This window comes from Callithrix jacchus, chromosome 2, assembly GCF_049354715.1.
Source record: "Callithrix jacchus isolate 240 chromosome 2, calJac240_pri, whole genome shotgun sequence".
Taxonomy (NCBI): Eukaryota; Metazoa; Chordata; class Mammalia; order Primates; family Cebidae; genus Callithrix; species Callithrix jacchus.
In genome coordinates this window covers 14,961,721-14,978,219 of record NC_133503.1, presented here as the reverse complement: position 1 = coordinate 14,978,219, position 16,499 = coordinate 14,961,721, and the positions used below count along the sequence as shown (strand labels likewise).

Here is a 16,499-nt window from a genome sequence, read left to right as displayed (position 1 = left end):
GCGGGGCCCGGGACCTCGCGCTCTTGCCTCAGGCTCCGGCCCACGCGCCCGCCCGGCAACCAGGCGCGCAACTGGAAGCGCCCCCGCCCCGCCCCGCCCACTGCATGACGCTCACTCAGCCGAGCCAATCAGAGCGCGCGGCGCGCGCCCCACTCGCCGGTCCCCTCCGCCCCCCCCAGCTTAAGAAAGGGCGCGCGGGCCGGGCCCAGCCAGAGCACAGCGCAGCGCTGAAGGTGCGGTTGTGAGGCGCGGCCGGCGCCGGCCCCGCGGTGTACGAAGCCCTCGAGACGCGCGCTGGGCTACTGACTGAGTCGCCGCCAAGGCGCCTACCGCGGAGCGCCCCGACGGCGCCCGCCAGCCCACGCAGAGTTGAGCGCGGTGGCAGCGGCGGTATGCTGGCGCTGCTGGCCGCCGGCGTGGCGCTCGCCGTGGCCGCTGGGGCCCAGGACAGCCCGGCGCCGGGCAGTCGCTTCGTGTGCACGGCACTGCCCCCGGAGGCGGTACGCGCCGGCTGCCCGTTGCCCGCGATGCCCATGCAAGGCGGTGCACTGAGTCCCGAGGAGGAGCTGCGGGCCGCGGTGCTGCAGCTGCGCGAGACCGTCGTGCAGCAGAAAGAGACTCTGGGCGCGCAGCGCGAGGCTATCCGCGAGCTCACCGGCAAGCTGGCGCGTTGCGAGGGGCTGGCGAGCGGCAAGGCGCGCGGGTCGGGGACCACGGGCAAAGACACGATGGGCGACCTGCCGCGGGATCCCGGCCATGTAGTGGAGCAGCTCAGCCGCTCGCTGCAGACCCTCAAGGACCGCCTGGAGAGCCTCGAGGTAGCGGCGCGAAGGGAGCTCGAGGGACCTGGGATCGGGACCCTCCTGAGTCGTGGGGAGGAAGACATGGGAGGATCAGGGGAAGAGGGCATGGCCCTGGGGAGGGTATGATCGTCCATGGGGTGAGCTGGACTTGAGAGTGAAAGGTGGGGGGTCTTGATCCTGCTCGGGAACTTCCCCGGGTGGCATCCCTTTCCGCCCCCCTGCTCTTGCTGGAAGGAACTGTTTAAATTCCTCCCCCACCCTCCCCTCGCCGGGACTGCCCGCGGGACCCGCCGAGCACTTCCGGAGGTCCAAGCAAGCGAACCTAGACAGCAAAGCCGCGGGCGCCTCTGTCCTCTTGCAAATCTCCAAACCTCCGAGAGCTGGGATGCGCTCCCGCGAGGCTGCCGAGGGAGGTCAATTGCCCCGGGCATCTGGTGTTTCCTTTTATAAATCAGGTCATGCTGGACTAGAGGAGGCGGAAGTCTGGGGGCTGGGGTTGCAGGGCGGTGAACGCAGGGGGTCACCGGCGACCCCAGATAGCACATTAGAGGAAACCTCTGGTTAACTTCAGAGACTCTCCTGTCTTCAAGTTGGACCGTTTTAAAGTGCTCTTCCGGATTGCTTCAGGGAAGACCTTATTCCTCTCTCTCTCTCTCTCTCTCTCTCTCTCTCTCTCTCTCTCTCTCCCCCTCCCCCGTCCTTCCCCCCCCCACCCATCCCCGCCTCCGTCTCAATCTCTATCTCTATCTCAGAATTTGTGTGCAGTTTGGGACTTTAAGTCAGAGAAGAATCTTTAATATCTTCAATTATTTTTCATCTTTAGGCTCCACCCTTTTTAAGAAGCGTGGACATTGCTGTTAATAGCTTTTGTGAAAATACTTCTCAGCAAAACTAGGTTTAAATTACAGGTGGTAATTGTTGCAAAAATGACTGGAGGGTTTCTTTTGGCATGAGGGCTAAATACAGCATTTCCAGCAACAGTATATTTCCTGATTCGTTGTGATTGCTAACAGCTAGCATTTCTGGAGCACTACGTATGAGTCAGGCACATTATTTAATCTTTTGATCCTTGGAACAATGAATGGCACGAGGCAGGTCCCATTCTATGCTTTTACAATTTGGAACACTTTGTGGAGAAGGGTAAATAGCTTGCCGTGAACTCATGGCTAGGCAGCCTGCCACAGCCTCCAGAACCACATGATGGTAGAGGAGAAAAAGAAATAGGAAGTGAGGATTTAGAAACAGCATTAAAAACAAAGATTGCTGAAATTCAGAATAGCAATGTTTTAGATCTGTCATTTTCCAGAAACATCTCTGCATGCATAGTGTTATTTACCTTAGTGCCAGACCGGAACTTGGGGGCTGTCTTCATTTCTAGGTGAAAGCTCCTTGGTTTTGTGTAGCATCGATGTACTCTTAAAAAAAAAAAATCCTAGAGCTATGTTTTGGTCTATACCCAACATAGAATTATAGGTGTTGCTTAGAATGTTGACTCTTTAGTGAAAGGAGAAAAATGGTTTTTTGAGAAGGGAAAATGAGATTCGCTAGTTTCAAATATTGCAGCAAAGTAATTCTTGTCTGACTTTGAAATCCTTTCTATACCAAAAAAGCATCAGTGAGATACTCCCCTGCCTGTCAGTGGCACGATTCAGTGCTCGAGTTTTAGAAGCTTCTCCCTGTGTGGTCAGGCCATCAGAGCCACATTTCACAATTTCTTTTTTAACTCTTTCTGTGCCCCTACTCCTGGTGGCTGAAAGCACCAGCTCAGAGCGAACGTGTCCAATGCTGGGCTGCCCGGGGACTTCCGTGAGGTGCTCCAGCGGCGGCTGGGGGAGCTGGAGAGGCAGCTTCTGCGCAAAGTGGCAGAGCTGGAGGACGAGAAGTCTCTGCTGCACAATGAGACCTCGGCTCACCGGCAGAAGACGGAAAGCACCCTGAACGCGCTGCTGCAGAGGGTCACCGAGCTGGAGAGAGGTGTGTGCCTGGCCTGTTTCTCTGGGAGTGGCCTGATTTTCACCACTTGTGGTCAGACATGGGATTCCAGTAGATGGACAGGAGGGATTATGACACACCACATGGTCCTGGTTCCTGGGTGTTTGAGCAAATAATAAAAGTGACTGCCCATGGTCATCTCGGGAAAGAGCTGTCAGCCCCCAGCCCCACTGGCATTATCCAGGGAAAAGTGAATGTGCTCAGGACCAGCTTTGATAAACAACCACATGGGCATTTCAGTCCCTTCTTAACTAGTCCTGGCAGCAGATTCTGTGTATCTTTCTCTTCTCTGCTCACACTGTGGTGATTAAGTTTCTCCCACAGGAGACAGAAAGGGAGGCATCAGGGAATAATTCGGATTGCATCATCAGCCCCCAAACCACTGGATGGCTTGGGTGTGAAGTTGTAGGTTTGCCCATAGTGGATATTTATAGGACTGCAATCTTCCCGGACGCACTAACCTGATGAAGCCATTTTCCCATGACTCCATTTCATGAATTGATTGGAGGTTGTCCAATAGCAGAACATCCAATGACCTTGGCTGAAGCAAGCCAGTTGGAGAAGGGGTTGGTATTACTGTTCCATTTTATAGCCAGCATCTACAAGCCACAGGTCTCTTTCATCCCTTTCCTAGTCTCTTCCTCCAGAAAAGCCCATCCTTTCTTCCTTGCCCTTCTCAGAAGAAGGTGAGTGTGGCTTACCTGGTAGACTTGGATTCTTGAGTTTCCAAGAAATCTTCCTCTCTGTCTCCCCTCTGTTGCTGGGTGGCCTCAGGAGACTTCCTTAGGCCTCAAGAGTCATCCCTGAAGGTAGCGCAGCCACAGCTGTGGCTTCTGTCCCATGACAGAAGGAGAGAGCATCTAGGCACAGGTGAGTGTGGGTGGACCCAGCCTGAGCCACAGTGGATCCTCAGGACATCCAGGGTTATGGAGCCAGTACCTGAAACGTACTTTGCCTCTTGAAAGGGGAGCTGTGGAATGAGAGGAGGGCTCTGTGAGGGACCTTGGTGGCTGTAAACCTCCTACTGCACAGTGGCCAACTTGCCACGAGGAGGTGGGTAAATAGCAGAATACTGAGCCAGAGCCTCAGTAGTGCCAGGCGGGAGCTCCGACTCCTGGTATACCCATTTCACAGATGAGAAGACACTGTTCTCAGTGGGACATGTATCCTTTGGGGAGAGGGGCCCCAAAAGGGGTGTGGGCCACTAGCTGGTAAACAGTGACAGTCACATCAACCTGCACCTCTTCTTTCTCTTTCTCTGACTCAAGGCCGATGTCATTTTACTGGGCCTACTCCTAAAGTAAGCCCTCATCATGGCTTTGGCCACCGAGAAGCTGCCACTTTGTGACTGTCCCTTCCATCCCCAGCCTGTCCATTACCAGCCAAAAAGAAACAGTTGGGACTCAGGCCTCACCAGCCTGACTCTTGATCCTTTAGTTTCCCAGAACGCCCTCAGAGCTTCTCTGGTATAGAGGGGAAGCTCACCCCTACAAGGGCAAAGACACTGGCTGGCCGTTCATGTACCCCTTAAAGGCAGCTCAGCCTCTATTCATCTCCCCATGGGCACTCTAGAATCCTTCTGTGAGCTCCACTAACTCAGCTCTGGGATGTGCCTTTAATGAAAGTAATCATTTGTGGACCAGTTTGTCTTCTGGGCAATTCTGAGTTTGTGTTTGTCATGTTGGTGACAATTGTAAAGAGATGTATAAACGCCCAGTCCCCCAAATATACTATGATTGGAAATGACACCAAGTTTCTTAGACACATCCAGCTGAGCTAGACCTCAACCACACAACAGGCAGAGGGCCTTGGTGGGGGTACTCCGGCCTTTAGTCCATCATCCTCCACCCATTGTGGACCAGATGCATCTGCTGTGAGTTCCACATGCGGCATTATGTAACTTATGCCATGACCCTGCAAGGTAGGTATTAGTTCAGACAAGGGACTTAAGTCAGAGAGCTAAAGTGATGCCTGCATTCACAGCAGATTGCAGAGCTGGGAGTGAAGCTGGTGGTCACCCCAGAGGAGTGATGGAGGCTGCAGCTTGGAGCGGTGTGTGGGCCCCAGCCCTGATGGACCAGAGGCTACTTGGAGCCCCTAGCAAGCGCCTGACCCCTGGCATCTGGACACCCCTGGACACCCCTGCTGCCTGAGGCCCAGGGTTGCTCACTTTTCTTTGTTGGGAGACCGGCTCCTCTGCAAGGGCCTCCAGAGTCTGGGCCAGCTGTCTAGGCGCTGCTGGGCTCGGTCTTGAAATAAGTGTTGCTGCTGAGAAAACCAAAGCTGCCTCTCTTCCAGCTCCAGGCTGCCCACCCCCTGCTGAGCCTCTCTGCCTCCTGCAGTGTCTGATTTATTGGTCAGGCCTTTTAATTCCTTAATTGGTTTTAACCAAGTTTCCTCCAAATCGCCAAGCTGTTTTATTTAAATAAAAGGCACCAGGGTACAGGCCCCTCCTCTGCCCCTCAGCTCTCCCAGCTCTAATTAAACCTATCTGTTGTCACCAAGCTAATGATATTACCCACATGAAGTTGTATCAGATTGGCAAGCCTGCCCTCCCGCAAGTATAGCAGCCATTTCTCTCTATTAGACCAATGATGCCTTCATTAAGGACATGGTCATTTGCCACTTGAAGATTAGGTGTGAGTGGCTCCGTGTTGTGGAAAGAAGGACTTCCAGGGGCTGGCCTGTCATTCCCTAGCTGTGTGACCTTGGGTAAGTCACCTCAGTTCTCTGAGCCTCCATGCTTCAACTATGCAACCTGCAAATATGGGGGAGTAGGGACATTCTGGTTCTCTCTCTCTCAGTTTTGCTTTTCATCCTAATGAAGGGCTTGTCCCAGCCTTCCCTCTGACCTGGCGCCTTGGCCTCTTGGGTGAGCAAGTCTTCCCAGCCCTCGCCAGGTGCCCAGCAACTCCTCAGTGGCATGGAGAGGTGCCCATCCTTAGGAGGTCAGGAGCAATCAGGCAAGACCACCATCAGCAGATAGGAGGACACGCTACATGTGAGGCCCAGATTCTAGAATGTACACACTGCCTGTTCCAGAGAGGTTAGAAAGGGGATAGTGGATTCTGCTCTGCTCCTTTGCAGAAACCCTCCTTAGATAGATGTGAACTACAGCACCCAAGAGCCTCTGTGTGTGTGTCATTTACTCAGAGAAAATGAATTTGGGGATTGTGGTGGAAAAAGGTTTATCTATTCTGGTTTGTGTTCTGCAGAAGGGACTGATTTAATTCCACAGTGACACAGGCAGTTCTGGCTCCCAAGAGCCCCCTGACTCTGATAGCCTCGGAGACTGTCTTGGCCCTTGTAGATGCTTAACCAACACTTGTTGAATGAATGAAGGGCGTTTAGATTCTTTCAATGGCAGGGTCTGGTTCTCACATAACAGGACAGCCTTTGCCATGACAGCTGGCACAATCAAACAGTGTCCTGCAAACTTTGGAATCAGTGATACCTGGACAGGAGCTACTGCTGTGGTTTACTTAATTTTGAGCTTCAACCGAGGCTGCATTGAAAATTACGTAAACTCATTCGAGAGTTCGTTTTCAAGGATTTTAGAAGCACCAGTGACATGGGGGTGGCCGGTGGACTCACCAATTCCAGGAAGGTTTGGAAGGCCCAAGGCCCTGGCCAGGTGTGTTCCCCTAAAAGGGGAAAGATACCCTACAATTCCCCTGCCTGCCACTGGTTCCAAACTACAGGAAATGATTGATAAACTCAATCGGCTCTTGAGGAGGAAAAGAGCAAAGTGCTTTACATTAGAGATTTAGACCAAGAAGCCACTTTGGAGTTAAGTTATGGAGTCAAGACCTGGCAGCCTGACTCCTTTGCCTCAGCAGTGGTTATTCTTTCATGTGAGCAGTGATGCAGACTCAGTCACTTGCCAAGTGTTTATTGGGTTCCTGGGTCCCTGTAAGACTTCCTCCTTCTAAGCCCAAGTCCTGGGGTTCTAGATCCTGCCTTGCTGAAGAAGCCGAAGGAGCCAAGATTTCAAGGAAATAGCTGAATTTATAAGATGTAGCTAAGGAAGCAGTTTCTGGCTTAACACAGCAAGAAAATTAAATCTACCTTTCTTCTGCTCCTTCCTCAAGGAGCAGAAAAGTATTAACCAGAAAGGACCAGAGCTTTTCCTTTTCTTTTTTTTTTTTTGAGACAGAGTCTCCCTCTGTCACCCAGGCAGGAGTGCAGTGATGCAGTCATAGCTCACTGCAGCCTGGACCTCCTGGGCTTGAGGGGTCCCCACCTCAGCCTCCTTAGTAGATGGGACCACAGGTTTGTGCTACCCTGCCCAGCTAATTTTTATATTTTTTGTAGAAAGGAGGTCTTGCCATGTTGCCCAGGCTGTTCTCAAACTCCTGGGCTCAAGCAGTCTTCCCACCTCAGCCTCCTAAAGCACTAGGATTACAGGCATGAGCCACTGCACTTGGCTAATTTTAAACGTTTTTTGTAGAGATGGAGTGTTGCTATGTTACACAGGCTGGTCTTGAACTCTTAGCCTCAAGCAGTCCTCCTGCCTCGGCCTCCCAAAATGCTGGGATTATGGGTGTGAGCCACCACACCCATCCAAGAGCTTTTTTTTCCTAGATTTCAAAAGACCTCTTTTCCTGTCCTAAAAGACAGAACTAAATTCTCTAATGCGCCCAATGCATTGCTGGCAAAACATACCTTTTCCTTCCTTTTCCTGGGCCTCCTTGGGGCCCATATTTGCTGTCACCTATGCCTGGAGTTCTCTTCTGTGGGTCTTTCCAGGCCTTCCCTGCCTCCTCTGCCTTCCCTCCCCCCACCACTCCCCACCTTAGCAAGAGCCACTGCCTAGCCTTCCCTTATGTACCTGCTGCTGGTTTCATGTCCTCTTCCCCACCCAAATTTAAGCTCCCTAAGGGCAAGGATTTCATTTCGTGTCCTGAATCCTGCCAGACTTCAGCCTTTTATCAGTGGCTGGCATGGAGTGGTCTTTGGTTACTTGCTGGAGGGTCCAGCAAAGCTGTGTGAGGGACCTTGTTGAGGGTCTAGCAAGCCATGGCTCTGGGCCATGCTGGTGGAATAGCGGTGCGGGGTCTAACACGCTACTGGCCTCTCTTCCTCCCCACCCCAGGCAACAGCGCCTTTAAGTCACCAGATGCGTTCAAAGTGTCCCTCCCACTCCGCACAAACTACATATATGGCAAGATCAAGAAGACGCTGCCCGAGCTGTATGCCTTCACCATTTGCCTGTGGCTTCGGTCTAGTGCGTCGCCAGGCATCGGCACCCCCTTCTCCTATGCAGTGCCAGGGCAGGCCAATGAGATTGTGCTGATAGAGTGGGGCAACAACCCTATTGAGCTGCTCATCAACGACAAGGTAAGGCCTGCTGGCACTGCCACCCTCCCCAACCCATCTCACAGTAGAGGGGTCCACAGCCTGCACATCCCAGCTGCCCTCGCCCTCCTTGGGCTGCACAGCAGGGGCCCAGATGTGCAACTGCAGGGCTGTCCTCCTCCTGGTAGGGATAGCTTTGCACACGCTGGGTGGCTCACAGGGGCGGGATGAGCTATGAGTCCAGCCATGAAGTGGCAGAAGGTCCAGGTACCAAGGCCCATAGGCTGGCAGAAGGAGCAGGTCGGTGAGGACTGCTCCCCAGGGCCACACTGATTTAGGGGGTGTGTGTCCCAGTGTAAGAGACTCCTTATGAGCATGTTTTGGTGGGGGTCAGGTTTCTAGAGATAATTTTATACAGCAAAATGTACCTGTTTTCATGTACAATTCAGAAAGTTTGGACAAATGCACACAGTTGTGTAACCACTACCACAATGAAAAACTATAAAGCAGTTCCATCACCGCCCAAAACCCCCCTCACACCTCTTCATAGTTAACTCTGATCCCAGCCCCAGCCTATGGCCACTGCTGACCTGTTATCTGTACCTATAGTCTTGCCTTTTCCAGAGCAAATGCCCCCTTTTTTTTTTTGAGATGGAGTTTCACTCTTGTTGCCCAGGCTGGAGTGCAGTAGCACCATCTCAGCTCACTGCAACCTCCGCCTCCTGGCTTCAAGCATTTCTTCTGTCTCAGCCTCCTTAGCAGCTGAGACTGCAGGTGCATGCCACCATGCCCAGCTAAGTTTTGTATTTTTAGTAGAGATGGGGTTTCACCCTGTTGACCAGGATGGTCTCCTTACAGACAGAGTAAGGGGCTGAACTGCCCCCACCTCCACCAGGGGTGGCCTGAGTGCCAGGGAATTTGTGTAGCCACTCAAATGCCCAACAGTCCAGGATCTAAGAATGCTCTTTTTGTTACATGGAATCTGCCATTAGAATGCAAGTTTGGAAGTGGGGCTGTGATCTCTTGAAGGATGATCTCTTGAAGAAGGATGATCTCTTGACCTTGTGATCCACCTGCCTCGGCCTCCCAAAGTGCTGGGATTACAGGCATAAGCCACCGCGCCTGGCCCAAATGCCCTTTCTTAATAGACTTCCTGTTTTTGGCATTCAGGAGTGGTCTTCTCAAGAGATGTGCTCCAAGGGTTGGGTGAGGTAGCTCATGCCTGTAATCCCAGCGCTTTGGGAGACCAAGGCAGGAGATCAAGTCCACTCTGGGCCTCCTGGGGACCTCTCACAGCCCCACTTCCAAACTTGCATTCTAATGGCAGATTCCATGTAACAAAAAGAGCATTCTCAGATCCTGGACTGTTGGGCATTCGAGTGGCTACACAAATTCCCTGGCACTCAGGCCACCCCTAGTGGAGGTGGGGGCAGTTCAGCCCCTTACTCTGTCTGTCTTCAGTGAACTGCCCCAGATGGAATTTGTTGAAGTTTAAGAAAGGCTGTGGCATCGGCCTACTGCTCTCCTCGTAGCAGTGACCCCTTGCCCGAGCCAGGGGTTAATTCTTCTAAATAACACCCTAGGACACAGTGGGCCTGAGAGCCTTGTTGTCCTCCTGGGTTTGGACGGCTTGTAAACATCGAATTCCTGGGAGGGAAGCTTCAGGTTGCTAGGAGACCAGCAGCAACAACTTGGTGGTTCACAGGCAAGCCTGCATGGAAAGTGTTTGCAGGACCACCAGGGACCCTGCTGGTGGCAGCATCCTCTCCCCAGTTCCTTGTGCCATCTGTGAGCTCCCTGCCCACACAGATACTCATACACGTGCTTGGAGGCCTCTGGGTTGCTGCACAGGGCAGATAGGGCACACCTCCAGTACACAGACAGATCCCTGCATGCCACCATGGAAGTTTGGGACTTGGCGTGAGGAATGAAGATCTCTGGTGTGTTTTCCAAGGAGGCTGGCCCAGTGAAGCCCTGACTTCCCCAGGTTCTCTGGCTTGGAGAGCTCAAGACCAGCATGGTGTTATTGACCCTGACATCTGCTCGGTTCTCAGCCACGCCAGACCCCAAGGGTGTCCCGTTAATGTGATGGCTGCTCTGGGGTCAGGGCTTCCACCTAGGCTGCCCCCATTCATTTTCTCCACGCATGACCCTGGGTGACAAGAAGAACAGTGTGGCTCAGGGGGACTGTGGGATGTCCTTCCTGCTTCCTGCCCTGGGGAACTTCAAGGGCATGGGCCCGGCAGGTCCTCACCTGCGCATTGCTGCCCACAGGTTGCACAGCTGCCCCTGTTTGTCAGTGATGGCAAGTGGCACCACATCTGTGTTACCTGGACAACACGGGACGGCATGTGGGAGGCGTTCCAGGATGGAGAGAAGCTGGGCACTGGGGAGAACCTGGCCCCCTGGCATCCCATCAAGCCTGGGGGCGTGCTGATCCTTGGGCAGGAGCAGGTGGGTGCAGGGTGGGTGTGGGTGGGCACAAGTGGGTGCAAGGTAGGCACAGGATGGCTGTGCACCCTTCCAAGGATGGTTCGAGGAGGGACCAGCTGAGCAGCATGAGGCTAGGCCTGCAGCTGTCCCTGCTCCTGGCCCCAGCTGTTGGCCCCTCAGACCTGGTCACAGTGTCCTGACAGCCAGCTGGGGGTAACGAGGCCCCAGCAGCCTGGCCCTTTCTGTTCTGGGACCTCAGGTTGGGTATGGGGACATGACCTTCATGGCAGGGACCAGTTGGGTCTGGTTCAAACAGATTTCAAATAGAACCTGGCACAGAAGGGTGTGAATGTGCTTGTGGTCATGGCGTCATCTCCATGAAGCTCCCAGGCTGCAGCTTCCGTCTGGGAGGAGGCTGTGTGAGGGAGTCTGCTGGGGTTCTCATGGTACCGACTCAGGGTTGTGGGGCTGGTGTCCTCCAGGAGCCCCCTGCTTAGTGTCTCAGCCCTGATACCCAGCAAGGGGCACTTAGGTAATGCATGGTGGGTGCTCAGCCCGTGGGGGAGACAGAGAGGAGTGATACCTCAAAGCACCCTCAAGAAACTTCCCATCTAGGGGAGGGAACAGCTAAGCTGGCTGTCTGGTCTAGGACAGATAAAGCATTGGCATTTCTGTCTGTGTTTGGGTTTGATGATGGACAGCGGGGGAGTAGACACAGGTGCATTGGGGGTTTGATGATGGACAATGGGGGAGTAGATGCAGGTGCACTGGGGGGCTTTGAGTCTGCTTCTTCCTTGGCCCACTCCTCCCTCAATTTCCCCTACTACATCTCTGCTGGGAGGGGCTGGGAGTCATGAGACCTGGCTGTGATCCTGGCTTTGGGACTTTGAGCAATGTCTCAATGTCCCTGTATAAAATGGGGAGATTTGAGCAATGCCACCTCCCAGTTCTGACATGCCCGGGAGAACCTGCAGAAACAGGTAGTCAGGGAGTATTGGTCAGTGTTGGGCAGGGGGCATCAGAGAAATGCCCAGATCTCCTGTCTGTACCCCATGTGCAGGGGGAATTAGAGGACATGTTGCTTGTGAACCTGCCCTGACACCGCCCTCTTGTTCCCATTCCCCAGGACACCGTGGGGGGTAGGTTTGATGCCACTCAGGCATTTGTTGGGGAGCTCAGCCAGTTCAACATATGGGACCGTGTCCTTCGCGCACAAGAAATTGTCAACATCGCCAACTGCTCCACAAACATGCCGGGCAACATCATCCCGTGGGTGGACAACAATGTTGATGTGTTCGGAGGGGCCTCCAAATGGCCCGTGGAGACGTGTGAGGAGCGTCTCCTTGACTTGTAGCTGGCTTCTCCTCTGTCCAGGAGGCTGAGATCAGGCTGTTACTGTAAAGTTCAGGGCCATTGGCTCCCCTACTTAAACTCTTGCCAGGCTGGGTTCGGGTCCCCAGAGCTCATTACCCGGGAATCTCTGAGGCTGGGGCTGGGGCAGTGTCTGTCATTGGCTTGTTCCCTACCAAGATTCTGTTTCTGTTCAAAGTAATGCTGGGGTCCCCAGGGAAGATGCCCCGAGCCACAATTGGGCAAATATCTGCCTTCCTGCTGCAAGTGGAGGCAGGTCCGGCAGCCCCTCTTCAGAGCCCCTGTAAATGCTATTGCAGCCTGAGCCCTGCTTCCCTCCTTCCTGTTCCGTGGTGTCCTGTGCACCCCCCCTTCTGTCTGTCCCCTCTCACAGCTGTGCAGCCGTCCCACTGAAGTGCCCGTGTCCCTTGTGCATTAAGTGTGTCCCCGTTGGTGGCTGAGCTCGCAGCAAGTGGCTACCCTACTGATCTGCAAAAGGGCCTCTCCCTTTGTGTTCTGTACATTGTGAATCTTCCTGTCTGAAGAACGCCCAGGCTGCCCAGACAAAGCCCTGCCTTTCTCAAAGCAATGGGGGTGTCTGTGGCTCCAGAAAGGGGACATGGGGGGGGAGGGCTGTGCTCACCAGCCCTCCCCCATCATCTCTTCCTTAGACCAATGCTTTGACTGAATCATCACTAGCTATGGCATTAAAAGGCCTCTCTTCTCATCTGGTGCCAAAGGTTCCGTTGCAGCTTTTTACAACCATCCGGTGTGGTTTGGAGGATTTGTTTTTTTCCCCCAACAGAAAAGAACAGCCATTAGAAGAAGGCTCCCATTTTTTGATGTTCCGTCCCACTGTGAAGAGTGTGCTCGTTTTAAATTCATGTTGATTCCTATAAGCACTAGACTGTCTTCATCAAGTATTTCCCCACAGAACTTTTTAAGAAAATGGAGATCATTTGGCTGGAGATTTGCAGAGTGACTCCAAACTACTCACTGTCTTGGACAGGGGTAGTCATTTATTTTAAAGATAAAGTGACGAAGTGGGGAAATTTATAAAGCTAAATATTATATATTTTATTTTTCATACATGTTTGAAGTGCAAATCTGTGGATATTCCATTTGTAGGACCAGTCGACATGCCCATCCTGACATTGTATGCTACGAGAACTCTTCTGATGATGGAATTCTGATTAAAGTGCACTGAAAGATGCTTCTGTGTTTGTCTTCCTTGTGTTCTGGGCTGACGGTGGGAAGAGTAAGGCTTTGCCAGAAGATTCTGGCAGAAGGATGATGTCTCTGGTTTGCCAGGGCCTGGCCATGGTGGCCACACTCAGGCCTGCATCTGGTGTGTTTGGGGGCACTGAGGATGGTTGGAGGAGGGTATCGTCCAGCTCTCCATCCTTCCTATTTCAATGCCTGGCTCAGGCTGTGGGTGCCCGTCAGGCTCTGCCCAGGCTTCTTGTCCCCAGCCCACCCCTGTCTCAACCAGGAGATGCAGTTTAGCTACAAGACCTGCAGCCGCCTTCCAGGTGTGGTACCTGCCTAGCGTCTACCCTGTGCAGGTGTTCTTTAGACATCATCTCATTGAATCCTCCCTGAATGAGCTAATCCCATTTTACAGGTGAATACACAACAATTAAAGCTACTTTGGGATCATGCCAGTAGAGGGTGGAGCTGGGCTCAAAGCCTGCCTGTGGCTCTGAGGACTCTGTCCCTCCCACGGCTTACTCTCACTTCAAGGGGCTCAGTGCCATTGTGTTCTCCCAGAGCTGCCTCTCTGTGCCCACCTGGCCCTGGTTGGTGTGTTGATGGTCACGCCCCCTTCACAAGCATTGGATCTCCCTGCCACCACCATCCATTTCCACGTTTATAGCTTTACTCTGTCTTGGTAGCTGCAGAACGTAACTTGGTTTGTCCCTTTTCCAAGTAGCAATATCAATTTGTCTTATAATAGCAGTGCAGAGCCCAATCTTGGAGCCAGCTGACACTGTATGCCAGATGTACAGGATACCAAGCATGAAATGGAAGCCATAGCTTCTAAAACCAAGACCAGCAGGTCACGAAGGTTCGAGTCTGTTTTTGATGCTGTGAAGTATAACTTGACAAGAACTGACTCAGTGGTGCTGGGTACAACATGAAATGAAGCCAGGTGCAGTAGCTCACACTTCGGAAGGCCAAGGCGGGCAGATCACCTGAGGTCAGGAGTTTGAGACCAGCCTGACCAACATGGAGAAACCCCATCTCTAATAATACAAAATTAGCTGGGCGTGGTGGTGCATGTCTGTAATCCCAGGTACTTGGAAGGCTGAGGCAGGAGATTTGCTTGAACTGGGAGGTGGAGGTTGCAGTGATCCAAGACTGTGCCATTGCACTCCAGCCTGAGTAACAAGAGTGAAACTCCATCTCAAAAAAATAAAAGAACATGAAATGAGGCCAGATATCCTGCTCGAGGACCTTTGGAACTCAAAGTGCTGAGACCAGGTGGAGAGCATTTTGTTTTTAATCCCCTTCATGCTGGAAACACCAGCTACTCGGATCTCCCCCTGAAAGGTGCTGAGGGGTTTCCCCATTTCACATGCATGCCAGGTGCTGATTTGGGCCAACTTGTTTCCCTGGCACTGGTTCCCGCAAGAATATGTCTTTGCATCAGGGCCTCGGAACCCCTGCTAAGTCAGATAACTTCCTCCCTGCAGCTGGAAGAGCTTTGAGGCCACAACATGGGATCAAAATGCTCCTTGCTGATCTGACGTGAAGATGAGAGAACCACCTCTCATATCATAGCTGCACACTGGTTGGCAGTTTGGTCCTCCTGACAGACAAGCAGAAACAAGAATCATTTATGCAATCCAGCAAGTTCCTTATGCCTTGACCCTCCCATGTGAAGGAGACCCATGGCCTCAGTTTTCCCCACTCAAGACCCTTATCCTTTGTACAGGCTGGAAAAACACTGATAGCAAACTGGGTTCTCCAAGATGGGTGGGGTAGAGATTGCCTGGATGATGGAATATTCAGGTTGGTTAAGGGTTGTCATGGAAACTGTAGCCAAATGATCAATGATTAATGAATTGAAAAGTAATAAAATGCGGCTAAATCAAAGGTAGCCTGGGACCAGGTCTCTACCAATAGGAAAGGCAGACCAAGATCCTTCCCAGCCTCTGGGGGCTTCAACACCAGCTCTTCTTATACAGAAGTTCTCAGAAAAAAAAAGATGACTTCTTTTTGAGCACAGATATTATCATTATTCTATCAACAAATATTTGGGGCACCTACTATGTGTCAGCAACTATGCCAGGCACTAGAGATGCAATGGTGAGCAAGATAGCAATGTTCTCCTCTAAATGAAGATTAACTTCAGTGGGGAGTATAAATCAAAGGCAAATATACAAATTTGTTTAAAAATCCTGGTGATGTGATAGGGAGTAACTGGGGAACTACTTTCTGGGGACATATTTCAGCTGGGACCTAATTGAAGAGAAGGAATCATGGATAAATCATGGATAGAACCTCGAAGACAGAGGGAACAGCCAGTGTGAAGGCCCTAAGGTAGAAAGCTGAGCTTAGATGTTCAAGAGGAGAAACAGCCAGGGTGGCTGCATTCACTGGGGAGGGGAGGAGTGGATAGGATGAAGAGATTGTAGGGTCAGATCACAAAGGGCCCATGTTGAGATCTTAAAGAAATCAGAAGTCTGGAGGTTTCTTTGTTTTTGAGAAGGAATTTTGCTCTTATTGCCTAGACTGGAGTGTAGTGGCACAATCTTGGCTCAACTGCAAACTCTGCCTCCCTGGTTCAAGCCATTCTCCTGCCTCAGCCTCCTGAGTAACTGGGATTACAGGCATGCGCCGCCAAGCTTGGCTAATTTTTTGTATTTCTAGTAGAGATGGAGTTTCTCCATGTTGGTCAGGCTGGTCTTGAACTCCTGACCTCAGGTGATCTTCTTGCCTCGACCTCCCAAAGTGCTGGGATTACAGGCATGAGCCACTACACCCAGCCAAGTCTGGAGGTTTTAAGCAGAGGAGTGTGATAATTTGATTAATACTCTAAGACCACTACTCTTCCTGGTGGCTTGGGAAGAAACTGTACAGCATTGTAAATGGAAGTAGAGAGACTCAATGAGAAGGTTACTGTACTAGTCCAGGTGAGAGGTCATGATGACTTGGACTAGGGAAGTAGAGGAGACAGAAAAATAGTGGAAGGATTTAGGACATACTCGGAAGTAGTCAGCAGGATGTGCTGATGTTTGGAATTTGGGGAGTATAAATACAACTTTTAAAAACTTAAACTCCAAGTAGGATAAACTGAGAGAGATTCACACCTAGAAACATAAACTGTTGAAAACCAACTAAAGACAATTTGAAAGCAGAAAGAGAGAAGAGATTCAAGATGTACAAGGAATCCTTAATAAAATTTATAGCTGAATTCTCATCAGAATCTATGGTTGCCAGAAGGCAGAGCGATGACACATTCAAAGTGCTGAAAGATAAAGATTGTCAACCAAGAATCCTATATCTGACAAATCCATCCTTCAAAAATGAAGGCAAAATTGAGACACTTCAAATAAACAAAAACTGACAATTTAACACTAGTAGATCTGCTCTACAAAAAAAAAATACTAAAAGGAG

General features: G+C 51.7%; 1 protein-coding gene across 2 annotated transcripts; it reads left to right on the top strand.

Moving 5' to 3' along the window:
* Nucleotides 1-211: 211 nt before the first annotated feature.
* Nucleotides 212-13,089, top strand: NPTX2 (neuronal pentraxin 2). Of its 2 annotated transcripts, none has more exons than XM_035282683.3 (5): nucleotides 212-818; nucleotides 2,561-2,777; nucleotides 7,891-8,135; nucleotides 10,368-10,547; nucleotides 13,005-13,089. In XM_035282683.3, the coding sequence occupies exons 1-5, from the start codon at nucleotides 393-395 to the stop codon at nucleotides 13,026-13,028; spliced, it is 1,092 nt and encodes a 363-aa protein (XP_035138574.1). In that variant the 5' UTR covers nucleotides 212-392; the 3' UTR covers nucleotides 13,029-13,089. The 2 variants fall into 2 exon arrangements, with proteins under 2 accessions (XP_035138574.1, XP_035138567.1); XM_035282676.3 differs by having other exon boundaries at nucleotides 11,653-13,089.
* The last annotated feature ends 3,410 nt before the right edge of the window (nucleotides 13,090-16,499 follow it).

Coding starts and splice junctions, on each gene's coding strand:
- NPTX2 (XM_035282676.3), top strand. CDS start 393: ATGCTGGCGCTGCTGGCCGCCGGCGTGGCGCTCGCCGTGGCCGCTGGG. Junction 819..2,560: donor ACCGCCTGGAGAGCCTCGAG/GTAGCGGCGCGA, acceptor GGTGGCTGAAAG/CACCAGCTCAGAGCGAACGT. Junction 8,136..10,367: donor AGCTGCTCATCAACGACAAG/GTAAGGCCTGCT, acceptor TGCTGCCCACAG/GTTGCACAGCTGCCCCTGTT.